At 52.7% G+C, this 21691-nt stretch overlaps 1 protein-coding gene across 3 annotated transcripts in view; it reads left to right on the top strand.

The window, feature by feature from the left end:
- Nucleotides 1-21691, top strand: part of LOC105485847 (intraflagellar transport 140) — a 104126-nt gene that overhangs the window by 34853 nt on the left and 47582 nt on the right. For all 3 annotated transcript variants that reach the window (XM_071083859.1, XM_011748408.3, XM_011748407.3), the window contains 6 exons: nucleotides 5250-5377; nucleotides 8571-8688; nucleotides 10732-10862; nucleotides 13173-13338; nucleotides 15192-15323; nucleotides 19228-19427. In XM_071083859.1, the coding sequence (XP_070939960.1) occupies nucleotides 5250-5377; nucleotides 8571-8688; nucleotides 10732-10862; nucleotides 13173-13338; nucleotides 15192-15323; nucleotides 19228-19427 (875 nt within the window). The remainder of the gene's footprint in view (nucleotides 1-5249; nucleotides 5378-8570; nucleotides 8689-10731; nucleotides 10863-13172; nucleotides 13339-15191; nucleotides 15324-19227; nucleotides 19428-21691) is intronic.

The raw sequence follows: 21691 nt of genomic DNA, 5'->3' as shown, positions 1-21691 counted from the left end.
CTACCGCTTAGGTTCAAGCAGTTCTCCTGTCTCAGCCTCCCGAGTAGCTGAGATTACAGTCATGCGCCACCACACCTCGCTAATTTTTGTATTTTTAGTCGAGATGAGGTTTCACCATATTGGTCAGACTGGTCTCAAACTCCTGACCTCAGGTGATCCACCCACCTCGGCCTCCCAAAGTGCTGGGATTACAGGCGTGAGCCACCACGCCTGGCCTTTAAATATCTTTATTGAAGAAAAAAAAAAAAGTGCATGTAAGTGGACCCTTGAAAATCAGACCTGTGTTATTCAAGACCTGTGTTTGCCAAGAAAAGACCTCCAGACGTGGGGCTGTGCGGGCACCAGTGGCCTGCGGGGAAAGGGCCAATGGCATGATGGGAAAGGGTGAATGGCCTGCTGGGAGAAAGCCAGTGAGAGGGCCAGTGGCATGATGGGAAAAGGGTGAATGGCCTGCTGGGAGAGGCCACTGGCATGATGGGAAAGGGTGAATGGCCTGCTGGGAGAACACCAGTGGCATGATGGGAAATAACAGTGGGCCCACTGAGAAGTCCTATAACAGTGGGCCCACTGAGAGTTGGGAAAATGCCTAACAACAGCTGCCATGGAGTTGGGTCCTTTTATTTCTCTGTTAATTTTTTCTTTTCTTTCCTTTTCGTTTCTTTTCTTTTCAGAAATAGGGTCTCACTTTGTTGCCCAGGCTGCATTGCAGTGACAATCATAGCTCACTGCAATCTTGACCTCCTGGGCTCAAGCGATCCTCCCACCTCAGCCTCCTGAGCATGGGACCACAGGTGTGTGCCACCATGCCTGGCTAATTTTTTATTTTCGTTTTTATTTATTTTTTTATAGGTAAGATCTCATCCTGTTGCCCAGGCTAGAGTGCAGTGGTGCCATCATAGCTCGCTTGCAGCCTCACACCCCTGGGCTCAATTCATCTTCCTGCCTCAACCTCCCAAGTAGCTGGGACCACAGGTGCCAATCACCATGCCTGGCTAATTTTGTTGTTGTTATTATTATTATTATGTTTTTGTAGACATGGGGTCTCACTATGTTGCCCAGGCTGTCCTTGAACTGAGCTCAAGTGACCCTCCTGCGTCAGCCTCCTAAAGTGTTGGGATTACAGGTGTGAACCATCATGGATGGCCATTAATTATTAAGTTACAAAAGGAATACGTGTCAGTTGTAACTAGTAAGGTGGTGCTGGCATGAGTAAGGGTGGGTTAGTGATCCCTCACGACCCTTGTTGGACACCCAGCATGTCCTTCCAGGACACTATCCCTCCTCAGGACGTAGATGCATGGCTGCTGTTAGTGTTTGTGTCAGGGATGCAGTGACTGCAGACACTTAGGAACTTCCAGTCCTTAAAAGGACAGCTTCCGGCCGGGCGCGGTGGCTCACGCCTGTAATCCCAGCACTTTGGGAGGCCAAGACGGGCGGATCACGAGGTCAGGAGATCGAGACCATCCTGGCTAACACGGTGAAACCCCGTCTCCACTAAAAAATACAAAAATACTAGCCGGGCGAGGTGGCGGGCACCTGTAGTCCCAGCTACTCGGGAGGCTGAGGCGGGAGAATGGCGTAAACCCGGGAGGCAGAGCTTGCAGTGAGCTGAGATCCGGCCACTGCACTCCAGCCTGGGCGACAGAGCGAGACTCTGTCTCAAAAAAAAAAAAAAGGACAGCTTCCTAGGCCAGAACTTCAGGGCCCCAGCTCTGTGTGTGTTTCAGGGAGTCACGTCTGCCCCACAGAGGACCCGAGGGGCCTCCCATGCAAAGGCCAAGTGCCATGGAAGGGGGTGGTATGTGGGACCAGTGGTGGTGGGAGGTGGGAAGGGAGGCAGGAGGGCTGGTCACCTGGACCCTCACCCTGAAGGCAGGTGGGGTTGAAGCCAGGAGTGATAGGGTACATTTTGTTGACTAAAAAGAAAGAGGCTGAAGCACAAAATGTGATTTAAACAGTCTACTTGGCCGGGCACGGTGGCTCATGACGGTAATCCCAGCACTTTGTGATTTAAACAGTCTACTTGGCCGGGCATGGTGGCTCATGACGGTAATCCCAGCACTTTGGGAGGCCCAGGTGGGAGGATTGCTTGAGCCCAGGAGTTCCAGACCAGCCTGGGCAACGTAGTGAGACCTCGTCTCTACAAAAAAATACAAAAATATTAGCCAGGCATGGTGGCAAACCTATGGTCCCAGCTACTTCAGAGGCTTAGGTGGGATGATTACCTGAGCCTGGGGAGGCTGAGGTTGTAGTGAGCTGTGATTGTACAACTACACTCCAGCCTGGGCAACAGAGTGAGACCCTGTCTCAAAAATAAGTAAGTAAGTAAGTAGTCTACCTGAGCCAGGATAAGGGCAGTTGCCCAGAAAACTCAGCCCCAAGGAACACTGGGTCTGGGCTCCATGTGACCTTTGTTCCAGGCAGGTTTTTAAAGGCCAAGAAGAGGGAGTGGGCACAGGCTGATGTCAGGCTGTTGATTGGGAATCCTCTTTGGTTGATGGAAATACCGTTGATTGGCAGCAGTGGGCTGAGCACTGGTGCGGTTATTGTCTGCGGCAGCTTGTTAGGTTAGTTCTCAGCTACCTGTGGCGGCAGCAGGCAGTTTCCAGAGATGAACACAGCTCATGGGGAGAGCAGGGCATGGCTGCTGCCTCATTTGAGGTCTCTGGGGGCCTGATCCCTGAAAAGGACTTACCTTCCTCTGATAAGTTCTTTCGTTTCCCCAATTTTGACTTATTTTCTTGACTTTGCGTCATTTTCTCGCTAGAAAGTAACTTCTGTGCCAGCGTAGTGGGGAACCGAGGTTAAGGGTGGAGAAGAGTGAGGCTGTGGGAGACACTGCAGGAGAGCAGCTCGGCCTGGCCCCAGGCAGTGGCCACCGACAGAGCTGGAGTAGAGCGGCACCATGGGTGTTATGAGGGGGGTGACCAGTTGCATGGTGGGTGACTACAGAGAGTGGAGAACTGAGGATGTTCTGACTTTTCTAACCTGGGAGATTGGGTTTGTTGTGGCCCCTTTAAGACAGGAACTCCAGAGGCAGAGCTGGAATAGGGGGCAGGGCAGGATGCCAGTTCCAGGTGCCTTGGAGAGCCCTTAGGGGTATCCAAGAGACAGTTGGAAATACAAGCTCTGGAGGTCAGAAGCTGGGTCAGTGCCCTGAAGCCAGCCAGTACTTTGGGAGTTGGGAACTTATTGACATAGAGATGTTAGCTGAAGAATGTAAAAGAGGTGAGCTCAGATCTGAACCCAGGGCCCAGCAGGTAAGGGGCGGGCAGGAAGTGAGCTCACCAAGGAGCCTCCAGTGCCCTCTGTCATCGTTAATAGTGTCAGCCCTGGCCCCATCAGCTAGTCCACTCCCCCTGCTCTCTTTTTTTTTTTTTTTTTTTTGAGATGGAGTTTCGCTCTTGTGGCCCAGGCTGGTTTGCAATGGCGTGATCTCTGCTCACAGCAACCTCCGCCTCCCAGGTTCTAGTGATTCTCCTGCCTCAGCCTCCCAAGTAGCTGAGATTACAGGCATGCGCTACCACGCCCGGCTAATTTTGTATTTTTAGTAGAGATAGAGTTTCTCCATGTTGGTCAGACTGGTCTCAAACTTCTGACCTCAGGTGATCCACCCACCTCGGCCTCCCAAAGTGCTGGGATTACAGGTGTGAGCCACCGTGCCCAGCCTCCCTGCTCTCTTTTTTATCCTGTGTTCAAGCAGCCACTTGCTCATTCAATAAGCATTTATTAGGCTCCCACTGGATACATCAAAATGAAGTGAGCCTCCTCAGCGTGGAATATTCCCTCCCTGACTCCAGCCATCCATCCCTCACCCTCAGTTTCCTAAACACGCTGTGCAGGCTCCTTTACTGGCTTTTGGAGTCTTTGTTGAGAGTTCCGTGCCCACTAAGTTCTCCTGCAGCTCTGCCCACCTTCCAGCCTGCCTTGCCACTCAGACTCTGTGCAGCTCCCATGCACTAGATCTGTGCCTTCCCTGCTGCCTGTCTTGGCCCCAGGATGCATTCGGCCATTCGCATCTGACTCGCGTGGAGCACCCCGGGGCAGGGTGTAGGCATTCACTGGGCATTGGTTGAATTGAGCTAAGAGCTTCGCTTTAAAACTCAGAGAACTAAGGTTTAGTCTCTAAAAGACGTACCACAAAGCATGAGGTCTGCTCCAGCATGACCGTGGGGTGACTGTGGGGCATATGCTTTCTTTTTTTTTTTTTTTTTTTGAGATGGAGTCTGGCTCTGTCACCCAGGCTGGAGTGCAGTGGCACAGTCTCCACTCACTGCAAGCTCCGCCTCCCAGGTTCATGCCATTCTTCTGCCTCAGCCTCCCAAGTAGCTGGGACTACAGGCGCCCGCCACCGCGCCCGGCTAATTTTTTGTATTTTTAGTAGAGACGGGGTTTCACTGTGTTAGCCCCGATGGTCTCGATCTCCTGACCTCATGATGCTGGGATTACAGGTTTGAGCCACCACACCCAGCCTGTGGGGCGTGTTTCTAACGTGCCGACTGTGGGGCGTGCTTTCAAATGTGCTGGAAAGGCCAAGGTGATTCTTTGAAAATATAAATGATACGAAATCACTTCCCAGCTCAAAACCCTGCAGTCTTCCAGTTTCACTTAGAACGAAATCTCACTCTTCCCCTCAGCCTCCTGGAACGCCCCTGTGGCCTCTGCCCACCTGGTTGACTTCTTAAACATTTCACTGAAATATTCACTGAGTGTGTAGTCAGGAAGAGTGGGTGCGTCGTGCCTAAGTGTACAGTGCAGGGGCTTTTCCCAGGCGGGACGTTCCCACGATGTAACTAGCATCCTTCCTCTCACCCACCTCCTCACCCCAGGGTAACCACTCACATGACACAACATAAGAAGTATTCCGGGGGCTTTCACATGACGCCTGCACAGACAGGGCCCTGCAGAACTCCCCAGTGGATGGTATTCGCCCTCTCTCCATGCCTGGCACTTTCCTAAGATCCCATTCTTTACCTACATGGCACTCACTCAGCTGAGATTACATGTATATTTGTTTGTCAGCCGCTCTGCTGTCTGTGTTCCCCTCTAGACTATAGGCACCAGAGCTCTCCCGAGGACAGGGCCCGTCCTTCCCCTGCAGCACTACCATCTAGCAGAGTGCTGCGCACACTCGGAGCCATCAGTAAACACTGAGTGCGTGCGTGAGTGGAGTGTACAAGGTTATCTGTGCACAATGTTCAGTAACAAACATGAAATATATCCATTTCTTGTTCCTTTCTTTTCCTCAGGGGACAGTCAAACAACTCCTCCTTTTCTCGGAGACTGAGGGGAACCCATGCTTCTTGGACGTCTGTGGGAATTTCCTGGTTGTAGGGACAGACTTGGCTCACTTTAAAAGCTTTGATCTTTCCCGAAGGTAAATTTTTTTTTCAAATAGAAGTGGGAACATGTTTTTAATCAGTCAGGAGACAGTGTGATAGGTAGAAAGTGAGTTAGGAGCCAAAAGACTCCGTAGGTGCCCATTTCAACACCTACATGCCACTCGTGCTCTGGAATGCCTCATGTTGGGGCTCACTTCCTAGCCTTTGCCTGGTGGTGGAGCCGTGTGGGGGAGGGGAGGCTTGAATAGTTGAAGCACGGGGAGTGGTGGGGGTGGGGAAGCTTCTATATGATGAGTGCATGACATTGTACATCTGTTGGAAATCATAGCACTTTATGGTGCAAAGTGTGAACCTTAATGTATGCAAATGTTTAAAAAATCATTCAGGCTGGGCAGGGTGGCTCACACCTGTATTCCCAGCACTTTGGGAGGCCAAGGCGAGAAGATTGCTTGAGCCCAGGAATTTGAGACCAACCTGGGCAACATAGTGAAACTCTGTCTCTACAAAAACTTTTAAAAATTAGGTGGGCATGGGGGCACGTACCTGTAGTCCCACCTACTTGGGAGACTGAGGTGGGAGGATTGCTTGAGCCGTGGAGATTGAGGCTGCGGTGAGCCCTGGTTGTGCCACTGCACTCCAGCCTGGGCCACAGAGAGACCCTGTCTGAAAAAAAAAATCACTTAAAATGTTAGAGGACCCCAGGATGGAACACAGAAGGTAACAAAACAGTCTGACTGTGTTAACAAATGTATGAAACAGCTTCACTAAAGGGTTTGGGGGAAAAGTGCTGGCCTGAGTGACTCTGGGAGTGAGGGAGGCCCTGGCCAGCACTTAGGCCAAAGGAACTGCACAGGAGCTCAGCTCTCTAGTTGAGAATCCTGCTCCCCACAGGGGTTGGGATGAGCAATGCTGATCCTGTAATGCATGTGCACTGGAATTGGACAGTTGAACAAATGGAGGGTAGATGGCAGGAGCCTGGCATCGCACAGCGGGAGTGGGAGTTACAGATTAGCAAGGGGAGGGACCAGAATAAGCCCTGGGAGAGTAGCTCAGAGGTAGAGGTGTCAGCATGAACAAATGCCTGGCTTCACGTAGGTAGGGATGACTCCATACACAGAATCGCAGGTCTGTGTCGATGCACCCGTTGGTACACACATATTTCCTCGCTCTGTCAGCTGAGAGGGCCTAGAAGCAACAACCGTGTCCCAGAAGCCACACCTGGTGCCCAGACCTTGGTTTCTACCACCATCCTCCAATAAAGGAGCTATGGAACCTTGGAGAGATGCAGATTCTAGGACCAGGGCAGGAAATGTACGAAGGAGCTGGAATAATTGGAGCAACAAAATAAATAAAGCAGGCCAGATGCAGTGGCTCATGCCTGCAGTCCCAGCATTTCATTTATTTATTTATTTTTTTTTTCTGGGTGGCCCATTTCATCCTGCAAGTCCCAGCACATTGGGTGGCTGAGAGAGGTGGGTTGCTTAGACCCAGGAGTTCAAGACCAGCCTGGGCAGCATGGTGAAACCCAATTTCTAAAAAAAAAAAAAAAATTAACCAGGCATGGTGGCTTACATCTGTAGTACCAGTTACTTGGGTGGCTGAGGCAGGAGGATCACTTGAGCCCAGGAGGTCAAGGCTGCAGTGAGCCAAGATCACACCACTGCACTACAGCCTGGGCAACAGAGTGAGACCCTGTCTCAGAGAGAGAGAGAGAGAGAGAGAGAGAGAGAGAAGGAAGGGGAGGGAAGCAGAGGGGAGGGAAAAAGGAAGAAAGGAGAGAAGGAAGGAAAGGAAAGGAAGGGAGGGGGGAGGGAAGGGGCGGGGAGGAAAGAGGAAGGGACGGGGGAGGGAAGGGGAGGGGAGGAGGGAGGAAGAAAGGAAGGAAGGAGGGAGGAAGGAAGGAAGGAAGGAAGAAAAAAAGCATTGAATTATATCCCAAAGTAAAAAAATAAATATGTGTGAGTCCAAATGATATGAGTAAGTCAATAATAAACAGGGGAGAAGAGACAGATCTCCCATAGAAAAGAATTCCACATGATTTCTGTGGCCCCTCCACCCTCATGAGTGGGACAAGCCAGGACTCCCCACTCCTCAAGGGTGGCCGGTGCTTCGTGAGTCCCATGCAGAGAGCACAGTATAGGAACGGGCTGTCTCCACAGTGGAGAGGACACGGGACAGGATGGGAAGGACTCCACAGTGGAGAAACTGACAGACTCCCCTGCCAGGTGACCAGGTCAACATCAACAGTGGTAGACAGCATCTACCCCTGACATGACCTGATGCAAAGGGCACTTCACCTCTGTGTCATCCTCCCAAACACCCAGAGCCTCAGTCTAGTGAGAGGAGCACCAGGCAGATCTCAGTGGAGGGTGGCCTGCAGTGACCCTGACCAGCACTCCTCAGACACAAGGGAATCTGAGAAACTTACAACTGAGAGACACCTATGTGGCCACGGCCACTGAGTGTCACATGGAATCTGGGATGGGATCCTGGGACAGGAAGGAGACATTAGGGAAGAACTGAGGACATGTAAATAAAATTTTTTAAAATAACAATGAACTACCACTATATACTTTGTATTGATTATGTCAGCAACAAACTAGAAACAACTAAATGTCACTGGCAGGGGACGAGTTAACTAGCTCAGTGTGTCCCTATGATGGGAAACTGTGCAGCTGTCACAGAGGGTAATGAAGCAGTCCCCATGTGCTATGAAAAATCGCCAAAACAGAGCATAAGGCACAAACTCCAGGTATAGAACAGCTTAGAGCAGCGTTGTTTTGTTTTTTTGTTTTTGTTTTTTGTTTTTGAGATGGAGTCTCACTCTGTCGCCCGGGCTGGAGTACAGTGGCATGATCTCGGTTCACTGCAACCTCCGCCTCCTGGGTTCAATCCTCAAGTAATCCGCCTCCCTCAGCCTCCCAAAGTGCTGAGGTTATAGGCATGAGCCACCACGCCCAGCCTAGAACAGCATTTTTAATAAGCTACTTGAACAAGAGGAAGGGGATGAAGCACTCATATTCATATTTGTTCGTAAGAGTACCTGAGGTGGAAGAACTCACCCTGTGTTTTGCGTTTGCTCCACCTCATGGTGCACACGTACCACCCAGGGTGAGAAGCAGCCGAGGAGCTGTGCGGCAGTCAGCCCGTGAACTGAGGTTTCAGGGCGGGCGGAGAATGGGAAACTGGGCCTCTGGCTGGCACTGAGGTCCCTCTTCCTCCCTGCAGAGAGGCCAAAGCACACTGCAGCTGCAGGAGCCTGGCGGAGCTGGTCCCCGGGGCGGGGGGCATCGCTTCTCTGCGGTGCAGCAGCAGCGGGAGCACCATCAGTATCCTCCCGAGCAAGGTGAGGCTGCCCCTCGTCCACTCGCCCACTCCGTCTCCTCACCGCTATCCTCCCAGGCCGGGCCTCCTGCCTGCTCGTGCCTCTCTCCTCCTGTGTGGATCTTCCTGTCCCATGTTCTGTTCAGCCCCACCCTCCTTCCCTCCTCTCCCCGGGTCTCTCCCTCCCACCTTCTCCAGGGACCTCCCCAGCATGGTCCTCACCCAGCCTCTGTCCCTCCCCCACCTGCCACCTTCTGTCCGCTGCCTTTCTCCAAGTCTTCCTTCGTCGGAACAGTCGTTTCCTCATCGGAGAGTTGCTTGCTTCCTCTTCATCCCTGCCTTCATCCCACTCAGTTCTCTTTGTCGTGAGAGGAAGGACAGGACTGTTAGAGAGTTCTCAGGCGTACTGCTCAGAGAGGCATGGTGATGTTGGTGTGTGAGGGGGCTGGTGGCAGCCACGTGGAAGGGTCTGGCAGGGGTGGCAGGGCATGGCAAGCTGTTTGGAGCCATTTGGTTCCTTCCCTGGTTCCTTCCCTTCTGCTGGTGCCAGTTCCCTTGTTCATTCGCTCGTTCAAGGGCCGTAACTGGTCTCCTGCTGTGGGCCAGACGCTTTGCTAGGCACCATGGACACAGAGGTGCTCAGGTATGCACAAGGACCCCACCCACCACCTGTGGATGAGCAGGGCAGGAGGCATGTGTGCTTGGAGGGTATGGAACTGCACAGCATTGCGCTGCTATGGAGCTCGGGCCAGGCCTGCTGAGGGGGTGATGGCCCAGCCAAGGTTGAGGCAAGAGTGAGCAGGTGAGGACAGGTGGGGACAGCAGAGGGCAGACGGCAGAGGCCTGCGTTGGCGAAGCCTGTCCTCATCGAGGGTCTGCACTCGTGGTGAAGGACAGGGCCGAGGCTGATGCAGGTGGGAGCTGACTTTGACCTCAGGGCAGAAGGATGAGGATAACATAAATATCATATTTCTAGAGGGTTGTTTCTAGAAGATGGATCAAGGGGTTGGTGGGTGCAGATGCCTATTTGGTCCCTGTGGCAGCCACTGGAGGGCTCGAGCAGCCACAGTGGGGCTTGGCGATGGACTGGCCGAGGGCTAGGGCAGGACAGGACTGCAGAGGTGTTTCTAACCCTTGCAGCCAGGTAGGAAAGGAAACGTTTGCAGCGAAGGTGGATGAGCAGAAGGGCAGGTGCCTGGGAGGCAGCTAGTGGGCAGTCCCACACCTGGTCAGAAAGTTGGGCCAGGGCTGCAGGTGGAGCACAGGGACAGGCAAGAGGATGTCCCCAAGGAGGAAAAACGGTGGCCACTGTGGCCCTGAGAACCCAGATGGGGCCTGGGAAGCCAGGTGAGCAGGTGCCGCCAGGGAGGTGGGGCCACCGGGAGAAGGAGGCAGCCAGGAACCTCAAAAAGGTCGAGGGTGCGTTCTGAGGGGGTTAACACTGATGGGAAGACCTGAAAGAGAGGGCAAGCACAGGGTCCCGGAGGTGCCATAGGGGAGAGCACGGGGCTGGGATGAGGCAGGGGCTGGAGCAAGGGGCCTACTCCACCATGGCAGAAGGAAACAGTGGAAAAGTTCGGCTGTAATCAAGGAGTTTCAGCCGGGAACGGTTATCGCGCACCTGCAATCCCAGCTGCTAGGGAGGCTGAGATGGGAGGATCACTTGAGCCCAGGAGTTCAAGACCAGTCTGGGCAGCATAGCAAGACCTCATCCCTACAAAAATATTTTAAAATTAGCTGGGCACAGTGGCACATGCCTGTAGTCCCAGCTACTTGGAAGGCTGAGGGGAAGGATCTCTTGAGCCCAGGAATTCGAGGCTGCAGTGAACCATGATCTCACCACTGCACTCCAACCTGGGCAACAGAGCGAGACCCTGTCTCAAAAAACACCGAAACCAGCAAATTGCAAATGCTGAAAGCATGCTAGTGCTTGGAAGCTGAGCGGCCTGTGGACTTGGTGACACTGGGTGTGTTTCTCTTGACATGTGCTGCGTCAGTCCCTGGCATAGTCCACAAGCCTGCCGGTCCGGGCAGGCGCCGTGAGCTTTCTGGTTTTCTCTTCTAGGCTGACAACAGCCCCGATTCCAAAATCTGCTTCTACGATGTTGAAATGGACACAGTGACCATCTTTGACTTCAAGACTGGACAAATTGATCGGAGAGAGACACTGTCCTTTAACGAGCAAGAGACTGATAAGTAAGATTGTGGTTCAGGAGGATTTTGTTGGAAAAAATGATGTTCAGTTACTTCTCAGCTTCTGGGCGGGTTGTCGTTAAGGTACGCACCAGACTTCACAAGGCCCCAGCAGGCTCCAGTGGGAAAAAGAAAGAGGAAAACAGAAGCACACTCGGGCAGTGGGTAGATTTGAGTCCTTAGTCTCTGTCCTCCAGGTGGAAGGTTCTGGAGTTAGCTGAGTGGAAACTGCAACTCTGGAAGGGCTCTGGCCGGGCGTCTGTAGAAGTGGCCCATGAGTCACTGCGGGGAGAGAATGGGGTGGCCTCAGACCCATCTACGTCTCTGATGTTGGGGGGCATCCGCACCTCTGATGTTGGGGGCATTTGCCTGTTTAAAGAACGTACTTCTAGGGAGAATAATTGTCTGTGTTCACTATATCTGGAGTTCCTTCTGTGACTGAGTGCGCGTTTGGAGAACTTTGAGTGCTGATGATAGTTCACTTACAGTTAGTTCATGGTTGATTCTGCACAAAGTGAGGCGCGAAAGAAAAGTGGGCTGCGAGGCCGGGCGCGGTGGCTCAAGCCTGTAATCCCAGCACTTTGGGAGGCCGAGGCGGGCGGATCACAAGGTCAGGAGATCGAGACCACAGTGAAACCCCGTCTCTACTAAAAATACAAAAAATTAGCCAGGCGCGGTGGCGGGCGCCTGTAGTCCCAGCTACTCAGGAGGCTGAGGCAGGAGAATGGCGGGAACCCGGGAGGCGGAGCTTGCAGTGAGCCGAGATCGCGCCACTGCACTCCAGCCTGGGCAACAGCGTGAGACTCCGTCTCAAAAAAAAAAAAAAGAAAAGTGGGCTGCGGAGCTGAGCCCGCCGACCTGTGTGAGCCAGGCCCGCAGGACAGGAAAGCAGGACGGGCGCCCTGGGGCCTGCGTACGCTCACAGAGGAGCAGAGCAGTTACACAGCTGAGCTCGGAGCTGGTTTTCTCTCTTTTTTTTCCCCTCCTCCATTACTTGACCACCCTCAGACACACCCCTTCTGTCCAGCCCCCCTGGATTCCCCCTGCCTCTCTCTCCCACACACCTTCTTCCTCAGATACAGTTCTGGAACCTTCTTTCACCTGGTGGCCTCATTTCATCCCTCTGCTGGTGACCGCCTGTGGAACTCTGCATCTTCACAGCTCACCGAGTGCAGGCCCCATTCTCCCGCCTCAGACGATGATGCCTGACTCGGCCAAGTGCCAGCTCTCCCCCTGCTGCCACTGTTCTTGGGCTGCTCCTTGAACCTTTCCTCTAGTCCCCACTGCCCGTCACCCAGGTCTGCAGCTTTTCTCATACCAAAATGTCTTTTCATTCATGCTTTTCCCTCTCGACTCTGTGCCTGCCATGCGTGGCTTCCCGTGGGAGCTTCTGAGGGCATTAAAATCTTGCCCCCTTCCTTCTGTCCGTTCCTGTCCTGTGCCAGCCTGGTCTCGCCTCACGGGAACCAGCTTATGTCCCCGGGCTCTGCGGGCCTCAGAGCTGCCTCATCTGGATCATGGCACTCACTCCTCTGCCCTGCTTTCTGTTCTGCTCTGCACTGGTGCCAGATGTGGCTGTGAGGGTACCTCCATTGTTGGGTGCAGCAGCTTCCTGCGGGATCTGCATGTTCTGCAGCACCGGGTCCTGTCCTTCTGTAGCCACCGTGGGTCGTGCTGCCTGGCAGGGTCCCACTCCACAGCCTGGGCTCGTCACACCCTGGGGGCGGCGAATGAGGCTCATAGGCCTCCTCTCCTTGGGCACCTGCTCTCTCGAGACCTTATGTGTCCTCTGCCGGCACATCATTGTGTTTCCCCACAGCATTTTATTGAGTTCTGGACGCATCCAACATGGAACTTTAGAGATGGGAGGGACCTGGGTACAAGGGGCAGCACAGCACAGGGACCGGTGGGGACCGGGAACCCGGCATGACCATGGAGCCAAAGCCTCGACCCCGCCCACCAGGGATGCCATCCCACGTTGAGGTTGGCCTGCTGGTCCTGGAAAAGGAAAAGGGTCCCTTTTGCTTTGGGGATTCTTCTGGGCCCCCCATAAGGCCTCCAGAATCAAAGCATCATCTTTCTGTGGTCCTTTCAAACCGGGCTTTGCTTGGACCCTTAGCCCAGCTGTTAAAATCTAAGAACACGTTCCAGTAGGGCGCATGGCAGTGAGGCCCCAAAGGTCCTCCCAGAGCTGAGCGTGTGGACTCCATGGTCTGGGACAGCACCTGGAGGCCTTGGGAATGTGTGTGGGAGGGAGACTGGTAGCAGGAGTGCCCTCCTTGGGGTTCAGACGGGTCTTCCTTTGTCTTTTAGGAGCCACCTCTTTGCAGATGAGGGTCTGAAAAATTACATCCCCGTGAACCACTTCTGGGACCAGAGCGAGCCCCGGCTGTTCGTGTGTGAAGCCGTGCAGGAGACGCTGGGCTCCCAGCCTCAGTCTGCAGATGGGCAGCCCCGTGATGGGCGCGCTGGCCCTGCGGTACGCCCTGCCTGTTGTATTGGAGTTGAGACACGCTCAGTGGCCGTTTGCCAGACTGAAAACCTTCATGAGTCGGGCATGGTGGCTCACGCCTGTGATCCCAGCGCTGTGGGAGGCCAAGGCAGGAGGGATCGCTTGAGCCCAGGAGTTCGAGACCAGCCTGGGCAACATATTAAGACCCTCGTCTCTAAAAAAGAATACTAAGAATTAATTTAAAATGTCTTCCTAGCATGGGGTCTGGGAAAGGGGTCCTGAAAATTCATTCATGTGGAGTAGAGCATTTGCCTCATGGCTCCCACTGACGGCAGCATCACTATAACCCCATCACCACCCTCTGTGGAGTTGCCATTGCTAGGTCTGTTTTGAGCTATGCAGAGAAGCCACGGTGTGTGGTGTCTCCTCTTTGAGGTTTATGCCTGTGGGCCAGCTCCACACTTACTGTCTGACTCTGACCTGAATGGCATTTTTTTGGTTCTCTTGTTGTCTTGACTGCTACATGTGATTCTCTAGGAAAGAAATCTTTGTTTGTTTGTTTGTTTTGTTTGTTTTTTGAGTCTCTCTCTGTTGCCCAGATTGGCGTGCAGTGATGGGATTTCAGCTCACTGCAACCCCTGCCTCCCAGGCAGAGTGAGCCGGGATCGCACCACTGCACTCCACCTGGGTGACAGAGCGAGACTCCATCTCAAAAGGAGAAAAAAAAAAGAGTTATCTGCAGTCAGTGTTGCTACCCTGAGTTCAGAAGCAAATCCATCCTTGGTTCTGAGGCACTGAGTGGGAGGACATGTCCAGGTGGCATCTCTACCACCAGAGTGGGGAGAGGAAGACATTGCCAGAGGCACCACTTCAAGACAGAGGCTGTGGGGTGACCTGGGCAGTCAGGAGAATGGGTGGGCTGGCACCTGGGGAAGATGAAGGTGTGGCAGGGCGGTCTCCTGGCAGTTTGATCCTAGGACTCTTTGTCTGCTCTGTGATGATGCGCCCTTGGCTAAACTCACACCAGGTAGCAAGGAAGGGCTTTGCCTTCCCTTCACCTCTTCTGGTTTCCTGTCCAAAGCAGCTGCAGGTACAGGCACATGTCCTGATGTTGCTTGTTCTGCTTCTGTGCAGCAGCCCACAGAGCATGTGGTTTCTGTGTTGCATGTTCCCTGTTCCTCGAAAGCAGGCTCTTTGTTGGTGGTGCTGCTGTTGATTTTTTATTTATTTAATTTATTTATTTATTTATTTATTTATTTTGAGATGGAGTCTCACTCTGTCACCCAGGCTGGAGTGCAGTGGCGCAATCTCGACTCGCACAACCTCTGCCTCCCAAGTTCAAGCTATCCTCCTGCCTCAGCCTCCCGAGTAGCTGGGACTACAAGCGCCTGCCACCATGCCCAGCTGATTTTTTGTGTTTTTAGTAGAGACAGGATTTCACCATGTTGACCGGGATGGTCTCAAACTCCTGACCTCAAGTGATCCACCCACCTCAGCCTCCCAAAGTGCTGGGATTACAGGTGTGAGCCACCGCACCCGGCCTATCACTGTTGATGTTTATAGCAGCCAAAGGGGGAGAACTTTTAAACCATGAAAGCTCTTTTGAGTTGCAGTCACCAGTTCAGGGTGGGAATGATGAGCCTTTGCTGCAAGAAAAACAGTCACTCGGGAGAGTCCAGTGGTCGCAAACTGGATGAGGTGCGTCCTTCTAGTAGACATGTTGGTTTTTCCCAGGTGGAACAGATAAAAGATAGTATCATCCGAGCAGAGAACCTGACTCCACCGTGACGCAGTATATGTAGCAAAATGGCACTTGTACCCCAGAAATTTATGTAAGTTAAGAAAAAAACAACAGAACAGTACTTTTCTTTCTCTACTAGGCAGATGTTTTGATCCTGTCCTTCTTCATTTCCGAAGAGCATGGCTTCCTGCTTCATGAGAGCTTCCCCCGGCCTGCCGCCTCCCACAGTCTCCTGGGGATGGAAGTGCCTTATTACTACTTCACAAGGAAGGTACGAAGCCACAACATCTGCGCAGGTATCTTCTGATCTCTCCCCTTGCCTGGCTGGGCTCTTGCAAGCGTCCCAGGGAGCTGAAATGTGACTTAGCCCTCGCGGCTCTTCCAGGCTTCCCTTTCCGTAGACAAGGTCAGCCATCCAGTCTAACTTGTCACCTGCAATTCCAGCAAACACTGTGGTCTGTTGGGAAAATTGAAAGTGGTTTTGCTCTCAGGATAGAGAGAAGTCATGCTGATGAGTGGTATCTCTAGGTGAAGGAGCTCTCGCTCAGGACTCAGGACTCTGCACCCTTCCCCCTTGACTTTTCCCTGAATGCTCAACACCTTTTAGCTTTTCTGTCTTTCTAAAATTCTAGCTGCTTTCTTAAAATCACGCATTTCTACATTGACTGTAGGGATCTTAGGAACTACAAAGAATGAAGTAAAGACTCAAACAGTACAAATCTCCATAATCCCAGCCTGGAGGTGGCCACTGTGGGCAGGCTGGTGGCTCCTTTCAGTAGGGTTCTGGCTTCTGGACGCCCATTCGTGTGTGACTCATGCATGGACATGTTTTTAAATTATTGCAAGAATGGGATCGTCATCAGTACACACACCCCAATAGGTTCTTTTGAACAAGTTACTTACTTCTCTGTGACTTGGTCCCCATGTCTCCAAGGTCCCTTTTGGACCTGAAACGTTCTCTGCTTCTGAAAGGGCACGCTGATCAAAGGATTTGCAGCTTCTCTGCAGAAGAGCAGCCTGTGTGTGCCCCAGGAGCATTCTGAGGCCCAGTGACTGGAGCGCCTGAGCCTGACTCTCAGGGAGCTGCTCCCCTCGCTTCACTGACCTGTTGTTCTCAGCCTCTGGGAGCATCCCGAGTCACGTGTGGGGATTTTTCAGAGTGGAGCCTGGCTGACCTAAGGCTCAGACTCATGTCCCAGCTGGCGCCAGCCTATGAGCCCCCTGAGGGGTTCTGCAGGTGGGAGGCTGGGGGCCACCAGCTCCCACCTTTCAGGACCTAGCATGCCACCAGCTTCTGCTGCTGCTTTTATTTCCATGAAACGTGGAAGCTTCTCTCCTGTTAGATACACTCCTTCAGCAAACATGTACATTTTCTTCCCTACCACTTCCTGTTTACTGTCACATCAGAGGAAGGACTAAACTGTGTAGACTCTGACCTGGATTGCTTTTGGATTTTCACGTACAGTGGCTTATCAACGTTAAGAATGAACTCTGTACTTTTCTAATTTTCTTCAGTAAGCCTGTGTTACTTTTATAACCCAAGGTGGGTCGAGGGAGCATTTAAACTGGGACAGAGGGAGCATAGACCCCAGAGGGACATTCCGGGAAGGGGAAGGACAGGCAGCCCTGCATGGCCACAGAAGCCAACACAGATGCTACTGCACCAGCAGCCACCACGGTGGACCACAGGCACACCAGCTCCACGCACACCCCCGAGCTGCTGTTCACCTTCATAGGACCTGGCATAAAGGACGTGGTGGTGGTGGGGTGGGGCACTGCCTAACTTGTGACAATGACATGAGCAGGTGTGTGCTGGCCTCTGGTCCTCGGGCTCTGCTGGAACCTTGTGTGCAGTGATGGATTAACAGCATTCACACAAATGCGAACGTGGTTGCAGTTGGCGGCCGTGTTCCCGGTCACCACGTAGAGCCAGGCTGCACAGCCAGCAGAGACTGGCATGGTGCTTGTTTGTGCGTCACACTGCTCCCTGCGGTGGAGGCAGTCTAGCTTCAATGAAGACTGGGAAAGCATCGTGTGATCTGCCAAATCGAGGGCTCCCTGCTCTGTCAATGCGTGTTTCCTTAATTCCTGTATTTTAATAGACAAGTGTCACCAGCTTGGCATTCCTCCGAATTCCATGCTGGCTTTACGTTTCTTATGTGCTTTAATTTCTCTTTGATTTCAGAACTCAAAGCGTTAACAATGTTTTACATTATTTCTGTTGAGTTTTTCCCCGTTAATTTTGCATGGTGGCATTTCTGTCTTGTGCGCACTCACGCATCTGTTCTTTTCTCTCTCGTTTCTCACTTTCCCGCATGCGTCCGCTCCTCATAGTTGTTGTTCCAGAGAGCAGGCGTGTATGACGCAGTCGTAAGTACAGACACCCAGGTCATGTGTCGCTTGCTTCCCCAGGTTGTTTTCCTGACGTCCTTTTCTTCCCTTGTTTTCCGTACAATTGTCTGTGCACTGATGCCTTCTGCTTAGCTTGCATGTTCACTTTACCGAGGTCTGTCGTAAGCCTGAGACACTCAGCGTCAGCTGTCTTTATTTGAGCCGGACACCCCTCACCTAGCAAAGCTCATCAGGAGCCCGCCAGCTGTGGTCATGGCTGGGACGTGGGACACAGCTCTTTCCTCTGCTGTGTGGGACACAGGAAGAACTTAGTTTACCAACATTTGTAATAGAGGGAGTTTCCGTAACTCAGCCTTTCGAGTCTCACTTTCCAGTGAGGACTAGCCATGAGGTCTTTTGTCTGTTAACACTGCTGTTGTTCACATTTTCAAATGGCTCAGCCTAGTTTCTCCAAGGTATGAGGGTGGATCTGGGTCCAGCAGCCCTTAGGACCCTGCCCCTGCACGGTGTGACTGGTCAGCTGTGACTTGGGATTGACAGTCCCTCCCTCACAGAGCTGTGAGCAGGACATAGTGAATGACGAGAATTCACATTCACACAGTGAACCAGGTACCCATTCGGTCCACACCAAGCTGCCGTTGTTATCAGAGGTGAGGGCGCTTCCTTGCAGTTTGTTAAACCACAGCAGGCAGGAATTCCCTGTTGTTTTTGCGCGTGTACGTTTTCTGACAGTCCAAACCCTCCGGCACTCAGCGCCCTGCAGATGGCCCCAGTCACATCCATCCTCAGGCCCTCCACTCCAGCGCCTCTCTGTGGGGCCTCAGGGCCTTTGCTTATGCTCTGCACTGTGCCAAGAAGGGGCTCCCCATCACAACTGGGTCTGACAAATTCCCCAGATTTCTTTGAGACCCAGGCCAAGTGCCACCTCGCCTGTGAGGCCTACTTACGGGGACTGCAGGTCAGCTTCTGTGGGAGCAGTGAGCTGATGGGAGCAGAGCTGGGGAGGCAGGTGGCTGGAGTCACCCTTCAGGAAGTCACACAATAGCAGCAGATGCAAGACCAGGGAAGCCTGACCCAAGAAGGGTATGAGGTGATCCGTTTCACGCAGGGGAGTGCGTGTGCTCTCAGAGAAATGGGACCCAGATGAGGGGCAGGGCTAGAGCCCAGAGAGAGCGTGCAGAGCCCCTGCCTCACGGAGGAAGGGACCCATGATTAAAGACGAGGCAAGCAGTTGGAGGGGCTTGTGGAGGGTCAGTGGTCCCTCGGGAGCGCTGATTTCCAGGAACTGGGTATGAGAACATGCTCAGGCGAGGATGGGGCTCCAGCAAGCCATAGCAGTGTGCTCCCACACTGGGCCCAGAGCCGTGTCCCTCCCTGGGCCATGCAGGGCCTCACTGCCCAGGACACTGGGCCCACAGCCACGTCCCCCTCTGTGCCATGCAGGGCCTCACTGCCCAGGCTGAGGGCTCTCTTGAAAAACACCCATAGAGGGTACACAGCCAGTCCAGGTTATTGTTTTGGAAAATTCTACCTGAAATCATGCTTCTGTTACTTAATTTTAAGAGAGTTTAAAAAACAAATTCATGCACGGGCAGCCTTTGCTTACCCATTATCTGAAGCCAGAGCCAAAAGCTCTGACCATTGCCGGTGACCCTAAAGGTTTTCAGTGCATCTGGCAGGGACTTGACCTGTTGCTAAATATCTGTGTCTGTCTGCGGAGAGATTTCTCCCCCATAACGGAGCTAAATCTAGAGGACGAGATCTGGGCAAGGGCTTCAGCTCTACATATGAGTTAACAAACACCTGGGTCCTTTGTCATTTAGCCAGAAGAAGCAGACAGAGAAGAGGAGGTGGAGCCTGGGTGCCACCACATCCCTCAGATGGTGTCCAGGAGACCCCTGCGAGACTTCATGGGGCTGGAGGACTGCGACAAGGCCACCCGGGACGCCATGCTCCACTTCAGCTTCTTCATCACCATCGGAGACATGGACGAAGCCTTCAAATCCATCAAGCTCATCAAAAGGTGAGGATCCCGCCCACCGGGATGTCGGGAGATGGCGCGTGCTCACGGCTCTTTCCTTTCTTCACGTCTTCCTTCTTGGTTCGCCTGTTGAAATAGTTAACTTCTCGTGAGTGCGCCGTGGTGTATTTCATCGTCTTCCCACTCGATGAAATGCTGTCCAGCTTGCGGGTGCCACGTGGGAAGCTCTCAGCCTCTGTGGCGCTGGGAGCCTCTCGGGCTATTTAGTTGCTTCCTAGTGGAAAGTTCTGCCGTTCCTAAACATCCGTAATACCCATCCCTCTGGGAATAATTGCTCCTAAACAGAAGTTTGGACAAGTAAACGCTAAAAACAGCCAGGTGGAAACACAATTACAATTGCTCTAAAAGATGTTGTCAATCAAGAGCTGTCTGCAAGCACCTTCTTCTTCATTCTGCAGAGAATCTAGAAATCCTTTCCTCTTCACGAGAGCATTTCACAGATCTTAATGTCCAAAGGGTAGAAAATCAAAGAAGGAAACTAAACAGGTAAAAGAAGGGTGTGGCTTTAGGTTGCCTGGAGCAAGCCCTCCGTCGATGTGCCGTGATGATGCCTGTCACACAGGTGTCCGAGAGGGTGCAGGACCCCGGCCCACTGTCCTAAAGCAGCATGGCCAATCCTTCATTCCCCATGCCAGACCTTCCACACTAGCCGTGCAGATGAGCTCTTTCCAGTTTGCACATACACCAGACAGGCTGAGCAGCACCGCCCGGCCCTCCTTGATTGCTTTGAGTTAATATAAAGGTAGTCGCAGACCATAATTGACCTTGTGGCCAGTTTAAACCTTCCATGTGGCCAGGCGCAGTGGCTCACGCCTGTAATCCCCGCACTTTGGGAGGCTGAGGCAGGCAGATCACCTGAGGTCGGGAGTTCGAGACCAGCCTGACCAACATGGAGAAACCCCGTCTCTACTAAAAATACAAAATTAGCCGGGCAGTTGTGATGCGTTCCTGAAGTCCCAGCTGCTCAGAAGGCTGAGGCAGGAGAATTGCTTGAACCCAGGAGGTGGAGGTTGCCGTGAGCCAAGATCAGGCCACTGTACTCCAGCCCGGGTGACAGAGTAAGACTCCGTCCAGAAGAAAACAAAACAGAACAAAAAACCAATTAATTTCAGCATATGATTGGAAATAAAAATTCCTTGTCAGAAAAAAAGTTGAGCAGGGAAGATAAAAGCCAACTATCCATGCTAGTGTGTACCGTGGACGTGAAGCTCGGATTTCCACGCTGTGTGCTGAGTGTGTCGTGGACGGTCAGTCCGTAAATGCTTTCCAGTCTTTATCAGTTGAAGACCAATTCCTGGAGCAGTATGGGCCTCAAAATCCAAACGGATCCCCTCAGCTCACTGGAAGGCCAGAAGCAGCCAAACTAAACATTTATATTAGCAGCAGGTGGCCTGGCAGCCCTGCCCCGACTGTACACATCGCAGCAGTTTCTCCTTCCGGCCGATGCCAGCAGGGAGCTCTGCCTTCAGGTGGCCATGGGGCCAAGCAGTGCCGCACCCAGGCAGAGGAGGCAGCAGGCCAGGCAGCAGGCCTGTGGTTGCAGTGTGGCCGGGCAGCCTTGGGCTCTGGGTTCTGGGGGGGGCCAGTTTGGACCCCTCAGAGGCAGATGTTAGGTGTTTTCTGCCCAACTCAAGGACTTACGGCTCGTTCCTCTCTTAACAGATTTAGGACACGGGGTTGTTTGGACCCAGTGCGGCATCATGCAGGCATTTTGTAGCCCACCAAGCATTTCACTAAAGAGAGGCTGAAGGTTTCTTGTTTTTGTTTTTGTTTTTTGAGACAGAGTCTCGCTGTGTTGCCCAGGCTGGAGTGTAGTGACGTGATCTCGGCTCACTGCAAGCTCCACCTCCCGGGTTCAAGCGATTTTCCTCAGCCTCCCGAGTGGCTGGGACTACAGGCGCCCACCACCAATCAGCCTGGCTAATTTTTGTTTCATATTTTCAGTAGAGACAGGGTTTCACTATGTTGACCAGGCTGATCTCGAACTCCTGACCTCATGATCCACCCGCCTCAGTCTCCCAAAGTGCTGGATTACAGGTATGAGCCATCACACCCAGCCTGGCTGAGGGTTTTTAAGCAAATAGACTCCTTCGCTTTTATCCTACCAGTTGTTGATCAGAGAGTCTGTAAGGACTTGGGCTTCTGAGACTTGGTTGAACAGAAGTGTGGATCAGGGTGTGTATGCCTATGGGGTCTCTGAAAAGGTCGTTTTGACCCTTAGTGTGAGCCCCCAAAAAATCACAGAA

This window comes from Macaca nemestrina, chromosome 18 (genome assembly GCF_043159975.1).
Source record: "Macaca nemestrina isolate mMacNem1 chromosome 18, mMacNem.hap1, whole genome shotgun sequence".
Classification (NCBI taxonomy): Eukaryota; Metazoa; Chordata; class Mammalia; order Primates; family Cercopithecidae; genus Macaca; species Macaca nemestrina.
This window is presented reverse-complemented; position numbering and strand designations above follow the sequence as displayed.